Consider the following 19,889-nt stretch of genomic DNA (forward strand, 5'->3'; position numbering starts at 1 on the left):
GGCAGGGATGTTATCTTGTGGAGGTCATGCCGATCACATGACCGAAAGTGTGCCAAAATGGTGGACGTAATAAATTATTGGGGAAATCCGAAAATTCCTTCAAAAATCTTCTTCTCTTGACCCACCAGTCAGAATGCTACCAAATTTTGGTTTCAACATTAGGCCAGGGCCCAGACAATGGAACTGTGCTGTCTAATTTGGCTTTGGCCTGTCTCCAGTGCTCAATTACTAACAAGCAGTATAAATACAACATATTTCCAGTTTTTGCTTTTGTGATCGACATCCTGCAATCTGTACGTTTTGAATGGAATGCTTCAGAAATAAAAATTGTTATTGTCTGGGAAGTGAACGACAAAACACTCACAATAACCCACCGGAAAATGACAGCTGTTGCAAACGTGCATTCGTTCGAGCCTCCTGAACCCTGTCCGTCACCGCCTTCCATGCCTCTGTCAGACAGAGATGAATCGTGAGGTGTATGGTACATACAAAGGGACAAAATGATCAGAATATGATCCCGGCAGCCTCCTCTGACCAATTTTCAGTTTACCCTCCTCTCTAAGTTGAAATGCATTCTTGAATTTCTTCCAACATTAACAATGTGACACACTCACTGCGATATCTTAATTTGCTTTGTGTACGAAGCTTACCCTCAATAGAACATGCCTTGAAGAAAAAGCCCTCATCATTTGATATTTCAAAAAGCAATGCAGGGCGTGATGACCTCTTACAGCTGCCATCTTTGTCCAGTTCCCCCCTTGTGATGCCTCCTTTTTGTAGCAGTGCAAGTAATGGAGAAAGACAAAGATCTTCATCTGCATTGAAAAAAGACAAGATTTGGAGGAATGGTGAAGGAGAGAAGGTGAGGGTGTTGAAGGTGGTAAAATGGAACAAGGAAAATATGTTCAATGAGCAACCACGAAGACATCAATGGCCTTTTTTTTTTTAAGTACTGTACTATGGTAGTACTGTACTGTACTATGTAAGACATTGTCAGTGAGAAGTAAGATTTTAAAATTGTGCACCAATCGACCTTGAAGAGTTTCAGAGACCAATCTCACAATCATTAACATGAGGATGATTGAACCAGAAAATGGCTGCGTTCCCTCACCCAAGTCTTTTTCGTCTCCATTTGTGTTGTCGTATGAGTTTGGCTCCCATCCATCCAAACCTGGTGACAAATCTCCCTGCTGTTCTTTCTTCCGCCTAAAGGAACACAAACCTCGTTAGCACAGCATCATCGACCACACACTTTCCTCCGTTGATGATCTGAGCTCAGTGGGTGACTGTGAGGTGACAATATGTGAATGGAACATTGTGGCTCCCACAGGTAAAGCAGAGTGGGGTCATACCTGCAAGCCATGATAATCCCTCCCAAATTGGAAGAGCTTTCATAGGAAGTACAGAAAAGGACAATGACGAGAGACAATGAACAAATCGAGGTAGATCTGAGATTCACATCCAGGGTGGAGTGAATTTAGGTGTGTTGAGAAAAAAAAATTAGGACTGGAAAGTAATTGATAAAAACAAAACTGAACTAGAAAGCATCTGAAAAATGCAAAGCCCATCCACATCTGCTTTGTATTCAGACTACTTCTTCTGTATGCTAAACACGGCAAAAACAGCTACAAAAACTAGAGGGGGAGCACTCGGGAGAGTGCAAAACCTCCGCCGCCAATACTGCTGGGTCACTCAAGTGAACCTTATATCTTATTCATTAAATATGATGTCAACAGCGCTGAGAGAGTTATAGTTCTTTTCTCCAACAATTTTTTTTTTTGGGGGGGGGGGGTTGGAAATCACTTAAAACATGTAGAAATGCAAAAAAAATATATATTTTTTCTCTAACAATTTTTTTTTTGGGGGGGGGGACCAAATCCCAAACTTAATGGCATGATCCTTGGACCATACCTAACCCCCCCACCAAGTTTCGTCGAAGTCCGTCGAGGAGTTTTTCCGTAATACTGTTCACAAACAAACAAACAAACAGAAAGGGGTGAAAACAGTAACCTCCATCCATCTTCGAAGATGGCGGAGGTTAAAAACACAAAAAAATACAAAAAAATTACAGACCCCCCCCCCAAAAAAACAAAAATAAATACGAAAAAACACGCAAAAAAATACAAAAAACCCCCCAAAAAATTACAAAAAAAGTCCCCCCCGCCAAAAAATGCAAAAAAAACAAAAAATTATAACCCCCCAAAACAGAAATAAATATAAAAAAATACAAAAAAAACCCAAAAAACAATACTAAAAAAAATTACAAAAAAAATACAACAAAAAAAAATTACGATTTTAGACCATGACGTTTTGACCACAAAATCATTTGGCTTCAGTGACCCAACATGCAAACTCTGCTCAAATTTAAAGTCAATCGGATGAAAATTTATGATTTAATGCAACCTTTGACATTTTGATCTAAAAAAAACCCCAAACAATTGGCTTCTAGTTTTGATTGATGAACCAATTCAGTGACTCAATATGCAAAGTCTTAAAATTTCAGGTCAATTGGATGAAAATTGATGATTTTACATGATGCTGACCTTTGACATTTTGACCAAATTTGTAATTTTTCTTCTCCATATTCTCATAATAAAGCTTTGTTGAAAATTTGACGATAAAAGCTCAAATGGTAAAAAACGTTACGACACAGGCGCGCACGCACGCACGCACGCACGCACGCACACACACACTCGATTGCAAAACTCTGTCTCCTGCACTAACTCGAGTTAATAAAACACGATACAGTGTTACTTCAATTTTAATAAAATAATAATTTTAACGATCGTTAAACAAAAAAAAATAAACCAATGTCACCCGCAGGGTGACCCGTATCTTGCCAAAAGGTGACCACGTGTGACTTCTTTCAGGTCACACTGAGGTGAACAGAGCTCCTATCCACCAGGAGCGACTCCTTGAGGAATATCTGCCTACGAGAGATTCCGATGAGAATCGTTCTACAGAGTAACCATGAAAAATATGTGTTTGCCTCATAACGTCACCAAATGACGTCATAATGTCTCAAGCTTGATACTGGAAAGCACTCATCGAGGTGTTCAATTTGAGGTACTCCACGATATGGTTCCTAAAACTTGAAAATTTGACCTTGGGGTCAAATGTGTTTGATCTTAGGCGTTAACCATGAAGGTCAAGGCCAATCGCCACCAAAAATTAATCAGCTGAGCGCCAGACCATGAACTATATTCCCATGAAGTTTGAAGACGATCCGATCAAAATTACTCAAAAAATAAGGGTTTCGTCGACTCCCCTGATTTGGGACAAAATGACCTTGACCTTTGACCTTCAAATATACAATTCAATTAAAAAAAATTACCCCTGTGTGGAGGTGACGGTCATCTCTATAATGTTTTTTACTATCATAATCGATGAACTGTTGCCAGATATCTCCTAAAATGACAGACTGGATAGGTTTTGAAAATGGTGACTTTCACAAACTTCGTGACCTCGTGACCTTGACCTTGACCTCGAATCCGGGAAAAAATATGTCGTTGGGTCTCACTCATCAACCTCTACCCACATAACAAATTTCATCAAGATCGGAAGTAAAAAGTTTTCTTTGTACCGGGAGGTGTTTTTGACCATCTTCCAGGATACGTGGCGGCCAAACGGGACGGAAATTCAAAAATCTGTCTGGTTAGATACAAGATAATAGCGAACGAAGTGAGCTTAATAATTAACGCGTACACGTGAGAGAATAGGAAATAACAACAACAACAACAACAACAACAACAACAACAACAACAACACAATAGCCCTGGCTATTTGGAATCCGTGTCGTAAGCTATGACTTTTTGCTCCCGGTTGTTGTTAAACGCTGTGCGGTGTATAAACACGATTGGGTTTTATTTCTATCTTGTGAATATTTCTTAACACGTGCACATGAGAGAATAGGAAACAACAAAAACAACACAATACCCTGGCAATTGTGAATCCGTGTCGTTGGCTATGACCATTTTGCTTCCGTTTTTGTTTTGTTTCTGGTTTTTTTTTGTTTCCGGTTTTTGTCATGGGGAATGATGCATGCCGGGAGATCATGACCGGAAGTGTTTATTTATTTATTCAATTACTTTTTTCCCCAAAGTTAATTTTATACTTCCGAAGGTGATTTTTTTCATGACAGGAAGTGTTTATTTTGTATTTAACGTTACCGGGAGTGATTTTGAAACTCTTTCCAGAACTTTTAATTTCTTTTATTCTTGACTAGAAGTGATCGTTTATTTATTTATTTATTCAATTATTTTATTCCCAAAGTTAATTTTAATAGACATCTCCCGCATCATCAAAAAATATTTTTTAATCGTGATTTACATTATTTGATCGCTGATCCCGAATCCAGGCCGAAGTAACCGGAAATTGCGTCAAAATCATCAGCTGTGCGGCGCTGACACGTACCACGGTATAGTTGGCAAGTGTACAGTTGTGAACAAGTTTTATGTAAAGTCAGAAGCGAATGTAAGAAGAATTATACGTTCGCTTCTCGGCTTTGCCTATTCCATATTATTTATATTTCATTTCTCCTTCCTTCCTTCTTTGCGAACCGCATCGGCGTTTTTGGCCATCTTCCAGATCACGTGACGATCAAACAGGAAGGAAATTCAAAAATCTGTCCGGTTAGATACAAGATAATATTTTTTTACGAAAATAATCAATAAACAGTTGCCGAATATCTTGTAGAATGGCAGACGAGATAGGTTTTGAAAATGGCGATTTTTATAACTTACGTGACCTCGTGACCTTGACCCTGACCTTGAACCCAGACAAAAGTTATATTGTTGTGCAACACTCATCGACCTCTACCCACATACTAAGTTTCATCAAGATCGGAAAGAAAAATTGTTGACGGACGGACATTTGGTCCGGCTTTATTAGGTCATCTCGGTAGAGATGACCTAATAAAGGTTTCAAGAAGTTTAAAGGCGTGTATATAAAAATAAATTATGGGTTTTACTGCCATTTTATCCAATGTCTATTACACTGCCTTATCTAACAAGTTACACGAGTTATTCGTGCCTGTAATTGATGTCCTTTATAACGTCCTTAAAACAGTAAGTTTCCTGTTGGGAATGATTTCCCATTTTGTTTGTTTGGCAGGCAAACAAACTAAAAATACTATCTCATTCCTCTCTGTTCATGTGCGGTCGGGATGAAGTCGAAGCAAAGTTATGTTGAACCAACAGATTTGTCTTCTTATTGATGTCCAGATTCGTGTTCAAAATATAACATTCAATTTAAATACGTCATTCCGAGATCACAAACTGACGAGACCATAAACCGATGGGACAATAGACGGACGGACATGAACCAATTGCTTGAGTCCGTTTTTCGCTTCACATGCGTGGGGTAACCAGATGTTTAGCAGTTCACAGACGTTCTCCACACTTTTGCCTTCTTTTTCCCCTGGGTTTCTGACCCTGAGGCTTTTCCAAAGGGACCTTGTTTGCCAAAATGAGTGCCGAGTGAAAGAGTAGCGGAGACAGCAGAAAACCCTATATCAGTTTCCTTTAAACTGTACCTGGCTCCCACATCGCTTCCAAACAACTCATCGCAAACACTAAAGAGCACAGGAGATTTCATCAACTCTTCATATGGAAAGTGATACTGATGGTACTCCTGTACAAGTAGAAACATAACACTCATTATGCTCACTTATCCAAGCTTATTGCAGATCATTTGGGAAACTTCAAAATGCTTCTTTTCTCTTCACTCTAATTTGCATCAATAAAAGCAGACATATAAAATGACTAAACACAAATAATAGCCTTTGAAATCAAACGGAGGACCAAATACTGCATTGGACTCATCAGAAGGAACCCGAATAAGCAAATCGCAAAGACGGAGTCATCATGAGGAACCTGGATAGGATTCGGGTTTCAGCCGCTACTCCACTACCCTCAAACCCATCAGGCGCAGCGAAGTGCGCCTCACAGAAAAATTTCTGCAAGAATTCAATTCGCCCTCGACAGATAAATAAAGAGGGAAATAAAAAGTAAAAGGGATAAAGGAAATGAAAAAGGAAGAATTATAATGAATAAGGAGAAATGTGAAAAAGTAGAAGGAAAAAATGTGAAAGGAACAAAGAACAAAGATGTCGGGAAGAACCTGGAAAGATAGATTTCAGCAGTTACTCCCCAGGCTCAAATGCAGCAACAGGTAAAAGCTATCAGAGGTCCGTCAGCGGGGAAGCATAGTCCACATAGCATGAGGATATGGCATTAAGACAGTCAACCAAAGCAAAACCCCATCCCTCCCTCACCAGTATGCATCCACCTCCATTGCATTGCCAATTTCCAATTTGTCCATTCGAGCTCGCTTTGACTCGCTTCTCCTGCAAATTCCTTCCGTCTTTTCTCTCATCGAGGAGTTACGCTTTGGCTTGGGTTTTGAAGGGGTTGGAATTGATGCTTGTGTGTCAGGTAATGACGAGCACAAACCGGAACCCAAGATTTCGGGCGGCTGATCTCCACAACTCCGAGTCATTCCGTTACTCGGTAAAGTTATATCAGTTAGGGAGACCATGTTTGTTGAATGCACCACTGGTATGTCATCAGGACTGCGATGTTGAATAGTCAGTGGTAAGGGCACCTTGGGCTCAAGCTGTAGTTCGGTGAGATGGACCTCCGCGTTGGTGGAGTGCTTTTTCCTCCTGCGTGGACGTGTTGACCGTTTCCCTGGGATTTGAGCAGCCTGACCTACTATTGCTGGTGACATTGGGATCTCTGGTGCAGGTTGCTTAGAGAGAAGCTCTGAATGGTGACATGGAGAGACTGTGCAGGACTTCATATGAGGAGGTGGGGAGGGAAGTAAACTTCCCGTGCTCAAAACTAGATTAGCATGCTGACCTTGAGGAGACTGATGAGACACTGAAGGAGTAATCGGAGCAAGGACCAGCCCCTGTGGTCCACTGGGTGTGATTACATAGCTTTGTGGAAAACCTTGTTCCAGGGATGAAGAAATTGGAGGCTGAGGTGGAAGAGATCCAGGATATGTGGGTGTATTTACCACAGCACTCGGTCCGATTCCCACAGTCGCTCCTGGAGAAGAAACATGCGAATGATCTGATGGGAGCGATACTGATGGCGCAGCATGCAGGATGTACAATGGTTGTCCAGAAGAGTCCAGGACAATAAAAGGGCCAAGAGAAACTGATGTGAGGGCTTGTGGGGCCAGAGAGACTGATGGCACAGTCGTGATGCAATCTGCAGTCACTGTGCCTGAATCTCCTGGACTCGGTCCACTGTCAGAAAGGTAACTGGCTTGGTCACCCGAGGCATGTGCTAAGTTATGGCTAGTTGGATCGTGTCCAACCACACTATCTTTTTCGGCATGTGTCAGGGCTGGAGAAGGATCAAGAGCAGGAGGTGATGGATCAAAAGGAAGATCTTCATCTGATGTTGTTGGGGAAGATGGCGAATGACTTGTCAGTGCTGACAGATCAGATGGCAACGTGAAGGCTGTGGGGTCACTCGTGAGATTGGTTCTCGTACTGCCACCTCGGCAATTTACTTCAGCGACTGGCACTGCGACTCCACTTCCACCTCCTGAAGATCCCTCACTTCCAGCTCCTGAGCCCCCTTCAAGTCCATCAATGGTAGAGTCTGCAGGAGAGTCATCTCCAAGACCAAGGTCATTCCTCAAAACAAAGTCCATGATATCTGAAGGAAGAATAGTTCCAAAATCATCACCAAGTGAAGGGGTTTCAGGGAATTGTCCACTACCTGAGGTATTTGCCCCTGGAAGCTCATCCAAAAGACTCTTATCTCGACTAGAGGACAGCAAGGAAGAAACTGGCCTTATCATACGGCCAACCATCTTCTTTGCAACAACGTCCCTACCCTCTTCCCCTCCTTCATCTGCATGTCCCCTGCTATTTTCTTCTCCCTCATTTTCATGATGTACTTCTCTTCCCATGCTCGTTTCTCCTTCTCCTTCTCCTTCTCCCCCTCCCTCATCCTCATCATCCTCCTCTTCATCTTCCTCCTCCTCCTCCCTCTCATCTTCATCTCCCCCCTCCCCTTCTTCTTCCTCCCCAACTTCGGATTCTGAAGAGCTATCACAAGTTCCATCTAACTGACCTCTTACGAGTCCTGAATCTACCTTGGTGACACTGTCTGGAAGAGGTGTTTGCCGTGGAGACCTTTCATTTTGGTTTCCAGTCCCTGTGGCCCCTCTCTCACCATAGGAGCGCATGCAATAGAGTGGTGTGAGACCATAACACGCCGTGGATCGAGAGCTGCGCTTTGGGTAACGTCTTCGGAGTGGTGGCGGCACTTGCAATGCTGAGGGGTTTGGTTCCTCCACTGCAGACGCTGGAGAAACACCTCCGCTCTTCTTCACCTGAACTTCTGTGTTGGCTCCACAGTGCGAAATATGGCGCTCATAACGAGCACGAGACTTGCGCGAGTATACCCGGCTGCAGGTCATGCACGAGAGCACGTGGTCATCACGCGTCACTCCCAAACCCTCATCTTCTTTTCCTCCTAACTTTTCAGTTTCTCCACCTTTTTCTCCTGGTTTACTAACTTTGCCACCTTTACATTCAGCTCCTTTCCTTGAAAAAAGATGAGGCGCTCCAGGCGGGGGTGTAAGCACCACCACGGCACGACTTGTCAGTGCAGTTTCTGTTGCTGTCGCAATTGAGACAGTGGCAGTCGTCGGTAAGTGATGTTGGGGGCGGGAGACTGGCGATTTTGATGTCACAGAGTCAAGTCGAGGACGACGAACCACAGGATTTACTGAAGCTGTTTTTATGGTTGTCACAGATACGGTGGTGGTTTCTGCTGAAGCAGTTGTACAGGTGGTGTTTGCTGTCGCTGAAGAAAGTAAAATTGGAGCATCAGGGTGGGTGTGAGGAGCGGTGACCGTTGCCTTGGATACTGTTGTTTGTGTTTGAGATCCAATGGTGATTACAGATGAAGAGATCAAAGGAACGCTGGGAACCGAGTGCACTGTTTCTTTGATAACAAGAGGGCTGGGAGGAGATGTAGCTGCTAAAGAAACCGACAGAGGAGTGCAGGTGGTATTAATGTAAGGGGACAAGGAGGGTGTTTCGGTGCATGGTGATGAGACCGAGGATGTGTCACCATGTTGTGAGTGGAGGTTGTGATTTTGTTTGGCTTCTGTATGCGACGTGGCAGACACAACCAGAGGGTGAGAGAGGCTGCAGGTGCCTAAAGGGTCAGAAAAACAGAAATGGGCATTAAAAATCAGGGACATGTTAGAGAGAAACAAAAACGAAGTCTCATTTAATGCAATATTACAAGCGATATTGGCTTCTTCCCCCCCAAAGGCTGAAAATAATATTAGTTGAAGTTGAACGAAAACTTAACTTCCCACTAGGATTGATATTTTTCCCAGTCAATTAGCATCTGTAGAGGTAGATTACTTTAGACATACACATTAGAGATCAACACACTCTCGCAGTTTATGTAAATAATGTACTCAAGTTTGATTATGTATCTGCTTATGTGAGACTCATCTGCTCTTTAAATGAACTTCTAAATGTATTTGTTTTAACAATGAATATCAAAGTTTTAGTAATAATGTGCTACATATTATCGAATGCAATCAGCAATATATACAGTACGTGTACATATATATGGACTTTTAGTGATAACTAGACGACCCCTGAACCCGTTGGGTTCCCGTTGTGACAGCGCTTGATGGAAAAAAATAATTTAAAGAAAAAAAAAAAAGATAGCTCCAGCGAACTATACCGCTGAGGTTGTTTGCACTGATCAAATACTCCTGAAGAGTACTTGACTGAATCGGGAATTGATTTTTAAATAATTTTCTTCGTTGCCCGATTTGAACGAAACTTGATACTGCACAGCGCAGGCGAATGGTGGAGTAAGGTGGCCCTAAAATTTTTGCGCTATCATGTACCGTTTTGACTGTATTTCAGGAACATACATATATACATACATTTATATACAAGATGAGAGTTTGAGTAATATAAAAATAATGATTTACGATGTTTTAATCAAACTGACGAGAACTATTAAATTTCCTGGAAACGTCACATGAGTTCCAGGAATATCTATGACTACATGATAAAACAAGTGGTGCCAGGCACAACAAATCCCACCCATTTCAGGCATAAAGTTATTTTGGGGATCAAATTTAAATTTGATACATCCTTAACCTGAATATTTTAGAATATATAAGGAATATTTTAGTCTTAGTTTGAAGTCAATTAAACCATTTTTGACGAAGTTATGAGCGAAAAAGATTTTGACCTTTTCATGACCTGACCTTGACCTTTGACCTAATTGGACCCAAAAGTTAATGGGGTCGTCCGAGGTTCATTACCCACCTGTGGATACAATTTGACAGTGTTTGAGCCAGCCGTTTTCCCGTGAAGTTGTATTTTAGTAACCATGTTTTAGTTTTAATGGAAATTTGTAATTTTGACCGAAGGCCATGACCCCCAAAACTTCGGACCCTACCGATCTTCACAAATATGCATTTTCACTATAGGAATGGGTAGGATTATAAGTGACAAATAGAATAAGGTTCACTATAAGCTTAGTTTGAAGTAAATCAGATCATTTTTGACAAAGTTATGAGCGAAAAACGATTTTGATCTTTTCGTGACCTTGACCTTGACCTTTGATCCAATTGGACCCAAAAGTTAATGGGGTTGTCCAAGGTTCATTGCCCACCTGTGGATTAAATTTGATAGCGTTTGCTAAAGTCGTTTTGCCGTAAAGTTGCTAACAGACAGACAGACAAACAAACCGGACGATTACAATATCCTGCTCCCTCCCTCCGGGAGGGGGCGGGATAATTATTTTTTATGTATTCTGGTTTAAACTAGTACTTAAAACAAATATATTGGCTCCTACAGGCAGCTGCTTCCTGGTAAGAGGCTTGGAAAGTTATCTGCCCTGGGAAAATGTTGGAGTGGCCATTCCAGAAGCCGTTAGCTGTTCACAAGCAGCTGTTTGTGTTCCATCATTAGATGACCCCTGCTTCTACCCTGTTCTTATCTTTGTTGAACCTTGGGAAAGATGTTTGTGCTTCTTTCTTATTGGTTTCCCATTTAACTCATCTCTCCCCCAACCGAAGGTCTTGCCAAACGCAGTTTATTATCTTGTTTTGCTCATTCCTTACTGGCAAGATGCATTCCTTCTCACCCATTCCATCCCACCCTTTCTTTACTGCCCTGTATAAAAAGCCCTGACTTGGTATAGCAAGTCAGAGGGATCTCGGCACTGTTTAGGTATGTGTTATCCTTTTCCATATGCACATGTAATTAAAGACTTGAACTCTGATGCATCAAACCTAAAGTGGAGACTGGGTTTATTTGACACGTCCCTCCAAATGGTTTCAATCTCGTGACATATCGACATTGCGCTATTACAATTATTAACTGTATTGATGACCCACTGCACAATACCTCGAAGAATAGTCCTGTCCTGAAATTGATGTAAACACTTTTGTGTGTTCTCATTATTGAAAGCAGTTTGTGTCATTGTCGTATGAACACAACATCATCATGTCATGGGTATTTTTGAACATCAACTGCGCTTTCGCAGAGTGGTGAAGAAGCCGCCGTGGTCCGACATCAGACCTCATCTCTACTGTGTATTAAAGTGCCCAGATTTCTATATCCGTCCCTCTGCCTGTCTCGCTCTTTTTGCTGGGATGTAATGATGGAATTTCGTCCAGCGCTAGACTAGGCATTTACGGACGTGCACGTCATCCTGACATCTAGCACTCAACCCGTTCCATGCTTATTTATATAAAGCTTTTTCTTTGTTTAGGATGGGTGCGATTGAAACAAGATGAGACGTCATGTGATCGAAACAAGATGAGATGAGATGCCATGCGAATGAAACGAGATGTGATGCCACGCCATGTGATTGAAATGAGATGACAAGGTTGCAATAAAATGTGAAACGAGATGACGCCATGCGATTGAAAACTGAAATGACGTGACGGAAGTCCGTGATGCAATGTCATGCGATCGAAAGAGACATTGCATCAGGTAACCAGCTCGGTTTGTGCAAGTATAATAACTGCAGTGTCTTCAGAAAGTATTCACACCCCTTGACTTTTCCACATTTTGTTGTGTTGCAGCCTGAATTTAAAAATGTATTAAATACAAAAATTTTCCCACCAATTTATACAAAATACTCCATGATGACAAAGTGAAAACATGTTTTTAGAAATTTTTACAAACTTATTGAAAATGAAATTCAGAAATATGGAATTTACATCAGTATTCAGCCCCCTGAGTCAATACTTCGTAGAAGCGCCTTTGCCAGTGAATACAACTTTGAGTCTTCTTGGGTATATCTGTATCAGCTTTATACATCTGGGTTTGGGGATTTTCTCCCATTCTTCCTTGCAGATTTCCTCAAACTCTGTCAAGTTGGATGGAGAGCGTCGGTGAACAGCAATCATCAAGTCTTAAAATGGGATTCAAGTCTGGGCTTTGGCTGGGCCACTCAAGGACTTTCACATTCTTGTTCTGAAGCCATTCCAGTGTTGCTTTGGCTGTATACTTGGGGTCATTGTCCTGTTGGAACGAAATCTTCACCACATTCTCAGGTCTTTTGCACTCTGAAGCAGGTTCTCCTCAATGATTTTCCTGTATTCGGCTCCATTCATTGCTCCCTCTATCCTTGCAAGTCTCCCAGTCTCTGCCACTGAAAACATCCCCATAGCATGATGCTGCCACCACCATGCTTCATGGTAGAGATGGTGTTAGATGGGTGATGAACTGTGCTCAGTTTCTGCCAGACGTAGCACTTTTCATTCAGGCCAAAGAGTTCATTTTTCATCTCATCAGATCACAGAATATTTTCCCTCATGCTCTCAGTCTTTCACGTGCCTTTATTATTATTATTATTTTTTTTACAAACTCCAGGCATTCCGCCATGTGCCTTTTTCTTAGGAGTGCCTTCCATCTGGCCACTCTCCCATAAAGCCTATATTTGTGAAGTGTTGCAGAGACTATTGTCCTTCCAGCAGGTTTCTCCCATTTCAGGCAAGGAACTCTAACAGAACTACAGATTGGTCATTGTGTTCTTGGTCACCTCCCTGACCAAGATCCTTCTTTCCCGGTTGCTTAGTTTGGTAAGAAGACCAGCTCTAGGAAGAGCCTGGGTAGTTCCATATTCTTTCCATTTCGTAATGATGGAGGTCACTGTGCTCTTGGGAACTTTCAACACTCTAAAAAAAATTGTTTTATACCCTTCCCCACATCTATGCCTCCTCACAATTCTATCTCGGAGTTCTACTGACAGTTCCTTAAACTTCATGGTGGAGTTTCTGCTCCGACAAGCACCATCAATGTGCGGATAAAGGTGGGTTTCTTTCTAAATCATGTCCAATCAAGTCAATTGGCCACAGATGGACTCCGATCAAGTTGGCGAGACATCTCAAGGATGATCAAAGGAAATTGAATGCACCTGAGCTCAATTTGGAGAGTCATCGCAAAGGGGTTGAATACTTATCGACTCGAGAAATTTCAGCTTTTCATTTTTAATTAATCTGTAAAAATTTATGTGAAAAGTCAAGGGGTGTGAATACTTTCTGAAGGCATTGTGAGCACCATGTCGTTCCACTTCCTCATCGTTTTTCAGATACTTTTACAGAATAATAATGGTGGTGTTAAGGAATTATTTTTTTACATGCATTCTCAGCAGAATTTTTTTTTCTCAGATTGCAATTAAAGAAAAGGTGATGTATAAGAATTGATAACATTTCATTTTCATCCCCATCAACACCAAAAAACTAGTACATCACCTCAACATGGCGAACAAATCGTTAAAAATTCCATATCCTTCATCTCACAGCAGAAATCCAGTAATTCCATGAGCACGGTGTATTTTTTACCTAATTATTTTCAGCCAGTCACCAAATAGAAAAATAAATAACCATCATTGATGTCCTGTGGCTATTAGCTTTAAATTGAAGCCATTTCATAATGAGAGTGAAGTCACGCTTCAGCTACAAGTGTCCATGCAAATGCAAAACTGCACCATCACAGATAGTGGAAAGTCATTGGAGATCATCCAAGGTATTAGACATCACTAAAAGTATCAGAGATGGTGGGAACAGTCGTTAGAGGTCACACAGGGTATTAGAGATCACCAAAGGTATGAGATCACACAGTGTATTAGAGATCACACAGAGTATGAGAGATTATACGGAGTATTTGAGATCACAGAGTATTAGAGATCACACAGAGAATGAGAGATCACACGGAGTATTTGAGATCCCACAGAGTATTAGAGATCACACAGAGTATTAGAGATCACACAGAGTATTAGAGATCACACAGTGTATTAGAGATCACACAGAGTATGAGAGATCACACGGAGTATTAGAGATCACGCAAGGTATTTGAGATCACACCGAGTATTAGAGGTCACACAGAGTATAAGAGATCACAAAGATTATTAGAGATCACAGAGTATTAGAGATCACCTAAGGTATTAGAGATCACCCAAGGTATTAGAGATCACCCAAGGTATTAGAGATCACGCAAGGTATTAGAGATCACAGAGTATTAGAGATCACCCAAGGTATTAGAGATCACCCAAGGTATTAGAGATCACCCAAGGTATTAGAGATCACCCAAGGTATTAGAGATCACCCAAGGTATTAGAGATCACCCAAGGTATTAGAGATCACCCAAGGTATTAGAGATCACGCAAGGTATTAGAGATCACGCAAGGTATTAGAGATCACGCAAGGTATTAGAGATCACACCGAGTATTAGAGGTCACACAGAGTATTAGAGATCACACAGAGTATAAGAGATCACACCGAGTATTGGAGATCACACCGAGTATTAGAGATCAAAGAGTATTAGAGATCACCCAAGGTATTAGAGATCACCCAAGGTATTAGAGATCACCCAAGGTATTAGAGATCACCCAAGGTATTAGAGATCACGCAAGGTATTAGAGATCACACCGAGTATTAGAGGTCATACAGAGTATTAGAGATCACACAGAGTATAAGAGATCACACCAAGTATTAGAGGTCACACAGGGTATTAGAGATCACACAGATTATTAGAGATCACCCAAGGTATTAGAGATCACACAGAGTATTAGAGATCACACAGAGTATTAGAGATCACCCAAGGTGTTAGAGATCACACGAAGTATTAGAGATCACAGATTATTAGAGATCACAGATTATTAGAGATCACAGATTATTAGAGATCACAGAGTATTAGAGATCACAGAGTTTTCGAGATCACAGAGTATTAGAGATGATTGATACAGTCATTAGAGATCACACAAGCACACAGTGGCTTCACAAAGGATCTCAGATGATTTTTGCCTTATATTTCGTTAGGATCAACATCCATCCGAGATACTTGCAGAGCCAAACATGCTCACAGATTATTTGAACAACTCCACTGAGTCATTTGAGGCCCTACACATCTCTCTATGATGTGGGATTGATGAGTTATGTACCGACTAACATGCCATATTCAATCTATTTATTACGTATGCAGTTAGCTCTTTTTCTTGGGAACATCGTCGGTATCAATTGAATTGGCATTTAAATAACCTGAGCATGAAGCAATAAATGTTGACAACACGGGACCATGGGGTAAACCGGGACTCCCCCTCGTCTAACGAGGTCCCACACAACTATAGACACACCCACACACACGATTGACGAGTTATGGACCAAGTAACAGGTCACGTTCTATCTATTTATTACGTACACAGTTGATGCTTTTTTCTGGGGCCATCGTCGGTATCAATTGAATTGCTACTCCTCTACCTTCAAACTCATCCAGGCACAGTCAAGTAAGCCTTCTTTAAAAAAACCCAAAATTCAAAAAGTTCTCAGATTCAAACAATTAAATAATTCTAGGTGCCAGACCATGTGGCCGATTGGGTTGAAATTTAAAACATACATTCCCCATGTCTACGAGATCATAACTGTGAAGTTGCACGTCGATTGATGAAGCGGTTCGAGAGAAAGAATTTTTTAAAGACCTTCGTTCAATCCAACATGGCTGCCAGACCATCTCTTCTTCTTCTTCCCCTTTCGGCTGCTCCCGTTAGGGGTCGCCACAGCGGATCACCAGTCTCCATTTTGCTCTATCCTCCACATCTTCCATTGACACCCCAACCACCTGCATGTCTGCCCTCACCGCATCCATGAACCTCTTCTTTGGCCTTCCTCTTCTCCTCCTACCTGGCGGCATACATCCTCAGCATCCTTCTCCCGATATACCCCGCTTCCCTCCTGTGAACATGTCCAAACCATCTCAATCTCACCTCTCTCACTTTATCTCCAAACCGTCCTACCTGCGCTGCCCCTCTAATATACTCATTCCTTATCCTGTCCATCCTCGTCACTCCCAACGAGAAATGTCACTCCAAGATCTTCACTCCAAGAAATGTCACTCCAAGATCCAAGATCTCCATCCTCGTCACTCCCAATGAGAGGAGAGGCTGCCAGACCATGTGACATTAATTATTTGTGAACACCCTGGTATCCCAAAGATTGGGGAACATGTGTGTGAAGTTTCCCCTCGATCTGTCAAGCTGTTCTGGGGAAGAAGATATAAAAAGTTTTACCCTTCAAAAAATCATAACTGTCAGACTATGTGACCTGTGATGTTAAAATTTACATCATATTGTTACAGGCCAGGGGTCGGTGGCGAGAACGACCGCTAGGTGGGGTAAGTTCGTCGTATCCCACCAGGTTCCCCGGAATTGTCGGCCGTCGCTCCGGATAATTCCGTGAGGCGGCAGGTCACCGAACCGACCGTGGTCGCCAATATCTCAACCGCGTAGCGTAGGGTCTTTTTGTCTCGAACCAATTTACCTAATTAACTACGTGATTTCAACTACTGGGGAACCACACCCTCGGCACGCCTTGCTCGAACCGGGTGACTCTACTGGCTGCGGATGAGTTCCAACTACCGACTACCAACTCCGGTTCGGGTGCAGTCGAGCGGAAACTGCCAAAGCCATGCCGGCTAGGATGAACAGATTATCGGGTATAAAAACCTGGCTAAAACTCATATCCGAACCATGCTGGACCAATGAAGGAAAAGACGGAAACGAACTGGGAACATTTCTACAATAATTTGTTTACAGTAAAAAAAAAGACACAGGCAAGACATCGCGAATATGCAAGGAATATTTACAATGCTGGAATAACACTTATTCAGTTCTACTTAAAAGACGGGCCCACACACTCAGACACACACACACACACACACACACACACACACACACACACACACACACACACACACACACACACACACACACACACACACACACACACACACACACACACACACACAGATGTTTTATTGAAAAGAGCCCCACTGCCAGAAAAGGAGAGACGAGCTGGGGGTCGCAGTTCAGCGGGGTACCTGCCAATGGCCGTGCAGTTCGGCCCAAAGTCACACGCGCGGGGCTCGTGTCCGCGGAGGCTGGCGGGACTCGAACCCGCAACCTTCGAATTGCTGCTTCACGAGAAGTACAATGCGCTATCCGTTGCGCCATGGAGAGCTGGACTCCTTCTTGAGTCAACTGGACTCCATCCCCAGCTCCAACACGCGACGCACCCAACCAACGCGCTCCTCTGCCGAAATCTCTCTCGAACCCCTCAGAACGAACGAAAAAGCAACAACAGAGCCCCCGTCCGGGGCGGGGCTCGGTGAAGCAGACGTCACTGTCCGCCCTTTCTGGGCGGGGGTTTCGGCTATGCTGGGAAAACCCCGCCCCCACTCCACGCGTGCCCATACTCGTCAAAAAGAAGTTACAAAGTTTGTGGAAGCCGAGAAGGAACTGCCAGAGATTTTGCCTCGGACAGCGAGTCGCCGGTTAGGCGAGTGAAGCGCTTGTTCAGTAGCATGTTGTTGGTTTGTTTGTGGGATGGTCATTAGATGTAAAGATTTAATAACCTACCTAAAAAGAAATCGCAACGCACGCCTTTGATTCTCCCACTAGACAAAAGGAAGGGACCTGTCTCACATGTACTTAACGGCATAACTAACTTTTGAGACCTGTATGTTGAATGCACATGGTTTCCAAATCCGTAACAATACATTCCTCAAGGCTAATAGATCATTTGTGTGGAGTTTCAGATCGATCTGGTAAGCTGTTCTGCAGGAGAAGATTTTTAGTTATTTTATTTTCAATTCATTATGGCCGCAGAACCATGTGACCTACGACCATACATTTATATTCTGCCTCTAATTCAGTGGGGGATCAAGGTTGTGAAGTTTCGTGTTAATCGGATAAGGTACTTTGTTCTATCCAAGATGGCCACCAAACCACGTGACTTGTGATGCCATAATTTTCACATGATATGCAGCAATGGTGTTAGATGATAGTTGGAAAGTTTCGCTTTGATGGGATAAGCGGTTCCAGAGAAAACATTATTCAATATTTTCCTTGAATCCAATATGGTTGCCAAACCATGTGACCCATCAATTCTTCGTGAACACCTTGTTTTTTTTTTAAAGGCTTGGAGTTTTTTTTTTTAATGAGAGTTTCGCCTCTGTTCAGCCGTTTCAGCAGTTTTGTTTTTGTTAATATGGTAGCTGATGCACATGACCGATGACGTCATCAATTTTTTTTCTGTTGACCAATCTATCTCGATATGATCCTCAACATTTTTCATACTGATTGGATACAGTGTTGTATGCATCAAATTTTCACCGGGATAGCACATCACCAATGAGGTCATGAAAAAATGACACTTATTCCCCATGAGGAGAGAGTACTTGCCATGTGCCAAGTTTCAATTTTTACCATGGTACAGTTTCAGAGCTACAGGGGTCCAAATTTTTTGTTTTTTCAACAAGGCGACCACACCACATGACCTATGACATAATTGTCATTAAAAAAATTCTGCACGAGTAGATGCAACTGCGGTGAAAATTTCATATCATCGGACAAGCAGTTGCAGAAAAAATGAATTGAAATGGGAATAAAGCCCCAAAATCGTGGCAGAAGTATAAAATAATAATAATAATAATAATAATAATCAGAAGAAAAACAACAGATTACCCAGCCTGAAAGGCTTGGTACCCTATTGATAATAATAATAATACTAATAAAAATAATAATAATAACCATGCAGATGTTCTTGTTTGCATTGAGGTGTGTACTTGTGAACGTGTATCCAATTTTCTCTCTCACCATCCCCATGTTTAACGGTGCTGTTCACATCCGGCTGTCCGTGATCTGGCACCGTCCGCTGCTCCAGAATGCGGACAGTATAAAGACATCGCCTCCGTGCATCCCGCGTACTCCAGTAAAGACGTGTACACCTAGAACAAAGAAAACGTTGTCCGACACAAACGGTTGCGTCATGCGTCCAAGATCCCCGAGTGACGCACATCATGATCTTGGCACCTCACTCTTTAAATTAACTACTGGCATGCTCGTTCGGTCACTGTTGTGTGGACACAGCATTTCTCTTTCCACCAGGAAATGATCACTACCACAGATTCCTCTTCACAATTCATCTGCAAATCCCTCCACCTATTCCAACAAAACAAAATGTTTGTCTCTTTCTCTTCTCCATCATCAATACCAATAAATGTCAGGATGTGTCAATGTGTCAGTCAGTGTGTGTCCTCTATAACTCCAAAACCATGAAACCTAGCAGCCTGAAACTTTGCATGCACACTCATAAACCTCCAAGGAAGTGCAAGAATGAAAATTTGTTGTTTGGGTTAATTGAAACACCACTTTTGAAGATAATTAACGGCCTCATTTAATTATATCCGATATCAGATGCATCCTCAGCCACCTCGCTCTCCCTCCATGGGGTCTTGAGGTGCATCCTCATTTACCTCGCTGGTGTCTTAATTCACCATTTTGTTCATTCTATTCAATAATACCTCGAGTTGG

The 19,889-nt window shown here is 42.2% G+C and overlaps 1 protein-coding gene across 7 annotated transcripts in view; it reads right to left on the bottom strand.

Moving 5' to 3' along the window:
• The window catches only part of LOC147010304 (histone-lysine N-methyltransferase 2A-like), a 155,134-nt gene that overhangs the window by 21,315 nt on the left and 113,930 nt on the right, over window positions 1-19,889 (bottom strand). For all 7 annotated transcript variants that reach the window (XR_015052271.1, XM_085859137.1, XM_085859136.1 and 4 more), the window contains 5 exons: window positions 19,173-19,303; window positions 6,275-9,188; window positions 1,112-1,206; window positions 651-815; window positions 375-449 (listed from right to left, as the gene is read on the bottom strand). Coding sequence is in view for 6 of the 7 variants with exons in the window: in XM_085859137.1 (XP_085715263.1) it covers window positions 375-449; window positions 651-815; window positions 1,112-1,206; window positions 6,275-9,188; window positions 19,173-19,303 (3,380 nt within the window). In the remaining variant the exon portion in view is untranslated. The remainder of the gene's footprint in view (window positions 1-374; window positions 450-650; window positions 816-1,111; window positions 1,207-6,274; window positions 9,189-19,172; window positions 19,304-19,889) is intronic.

Source organism: Eptatretus burgeri, chromosome 16 (assembly GCF_056783735.1).
Source record: "Eptatretus burgeri isolate ZD-2024b chromosome 16, Ebu_testis_v1, whole genome shotgun sequence".
In the NCBI taxonomy this organism is placed as follows: Eukaryota; Metazoa; Chordata; class Myxini; order Myxiniformes; family Myxinidae; genus Eptatretus; species Eptatretus burgeri.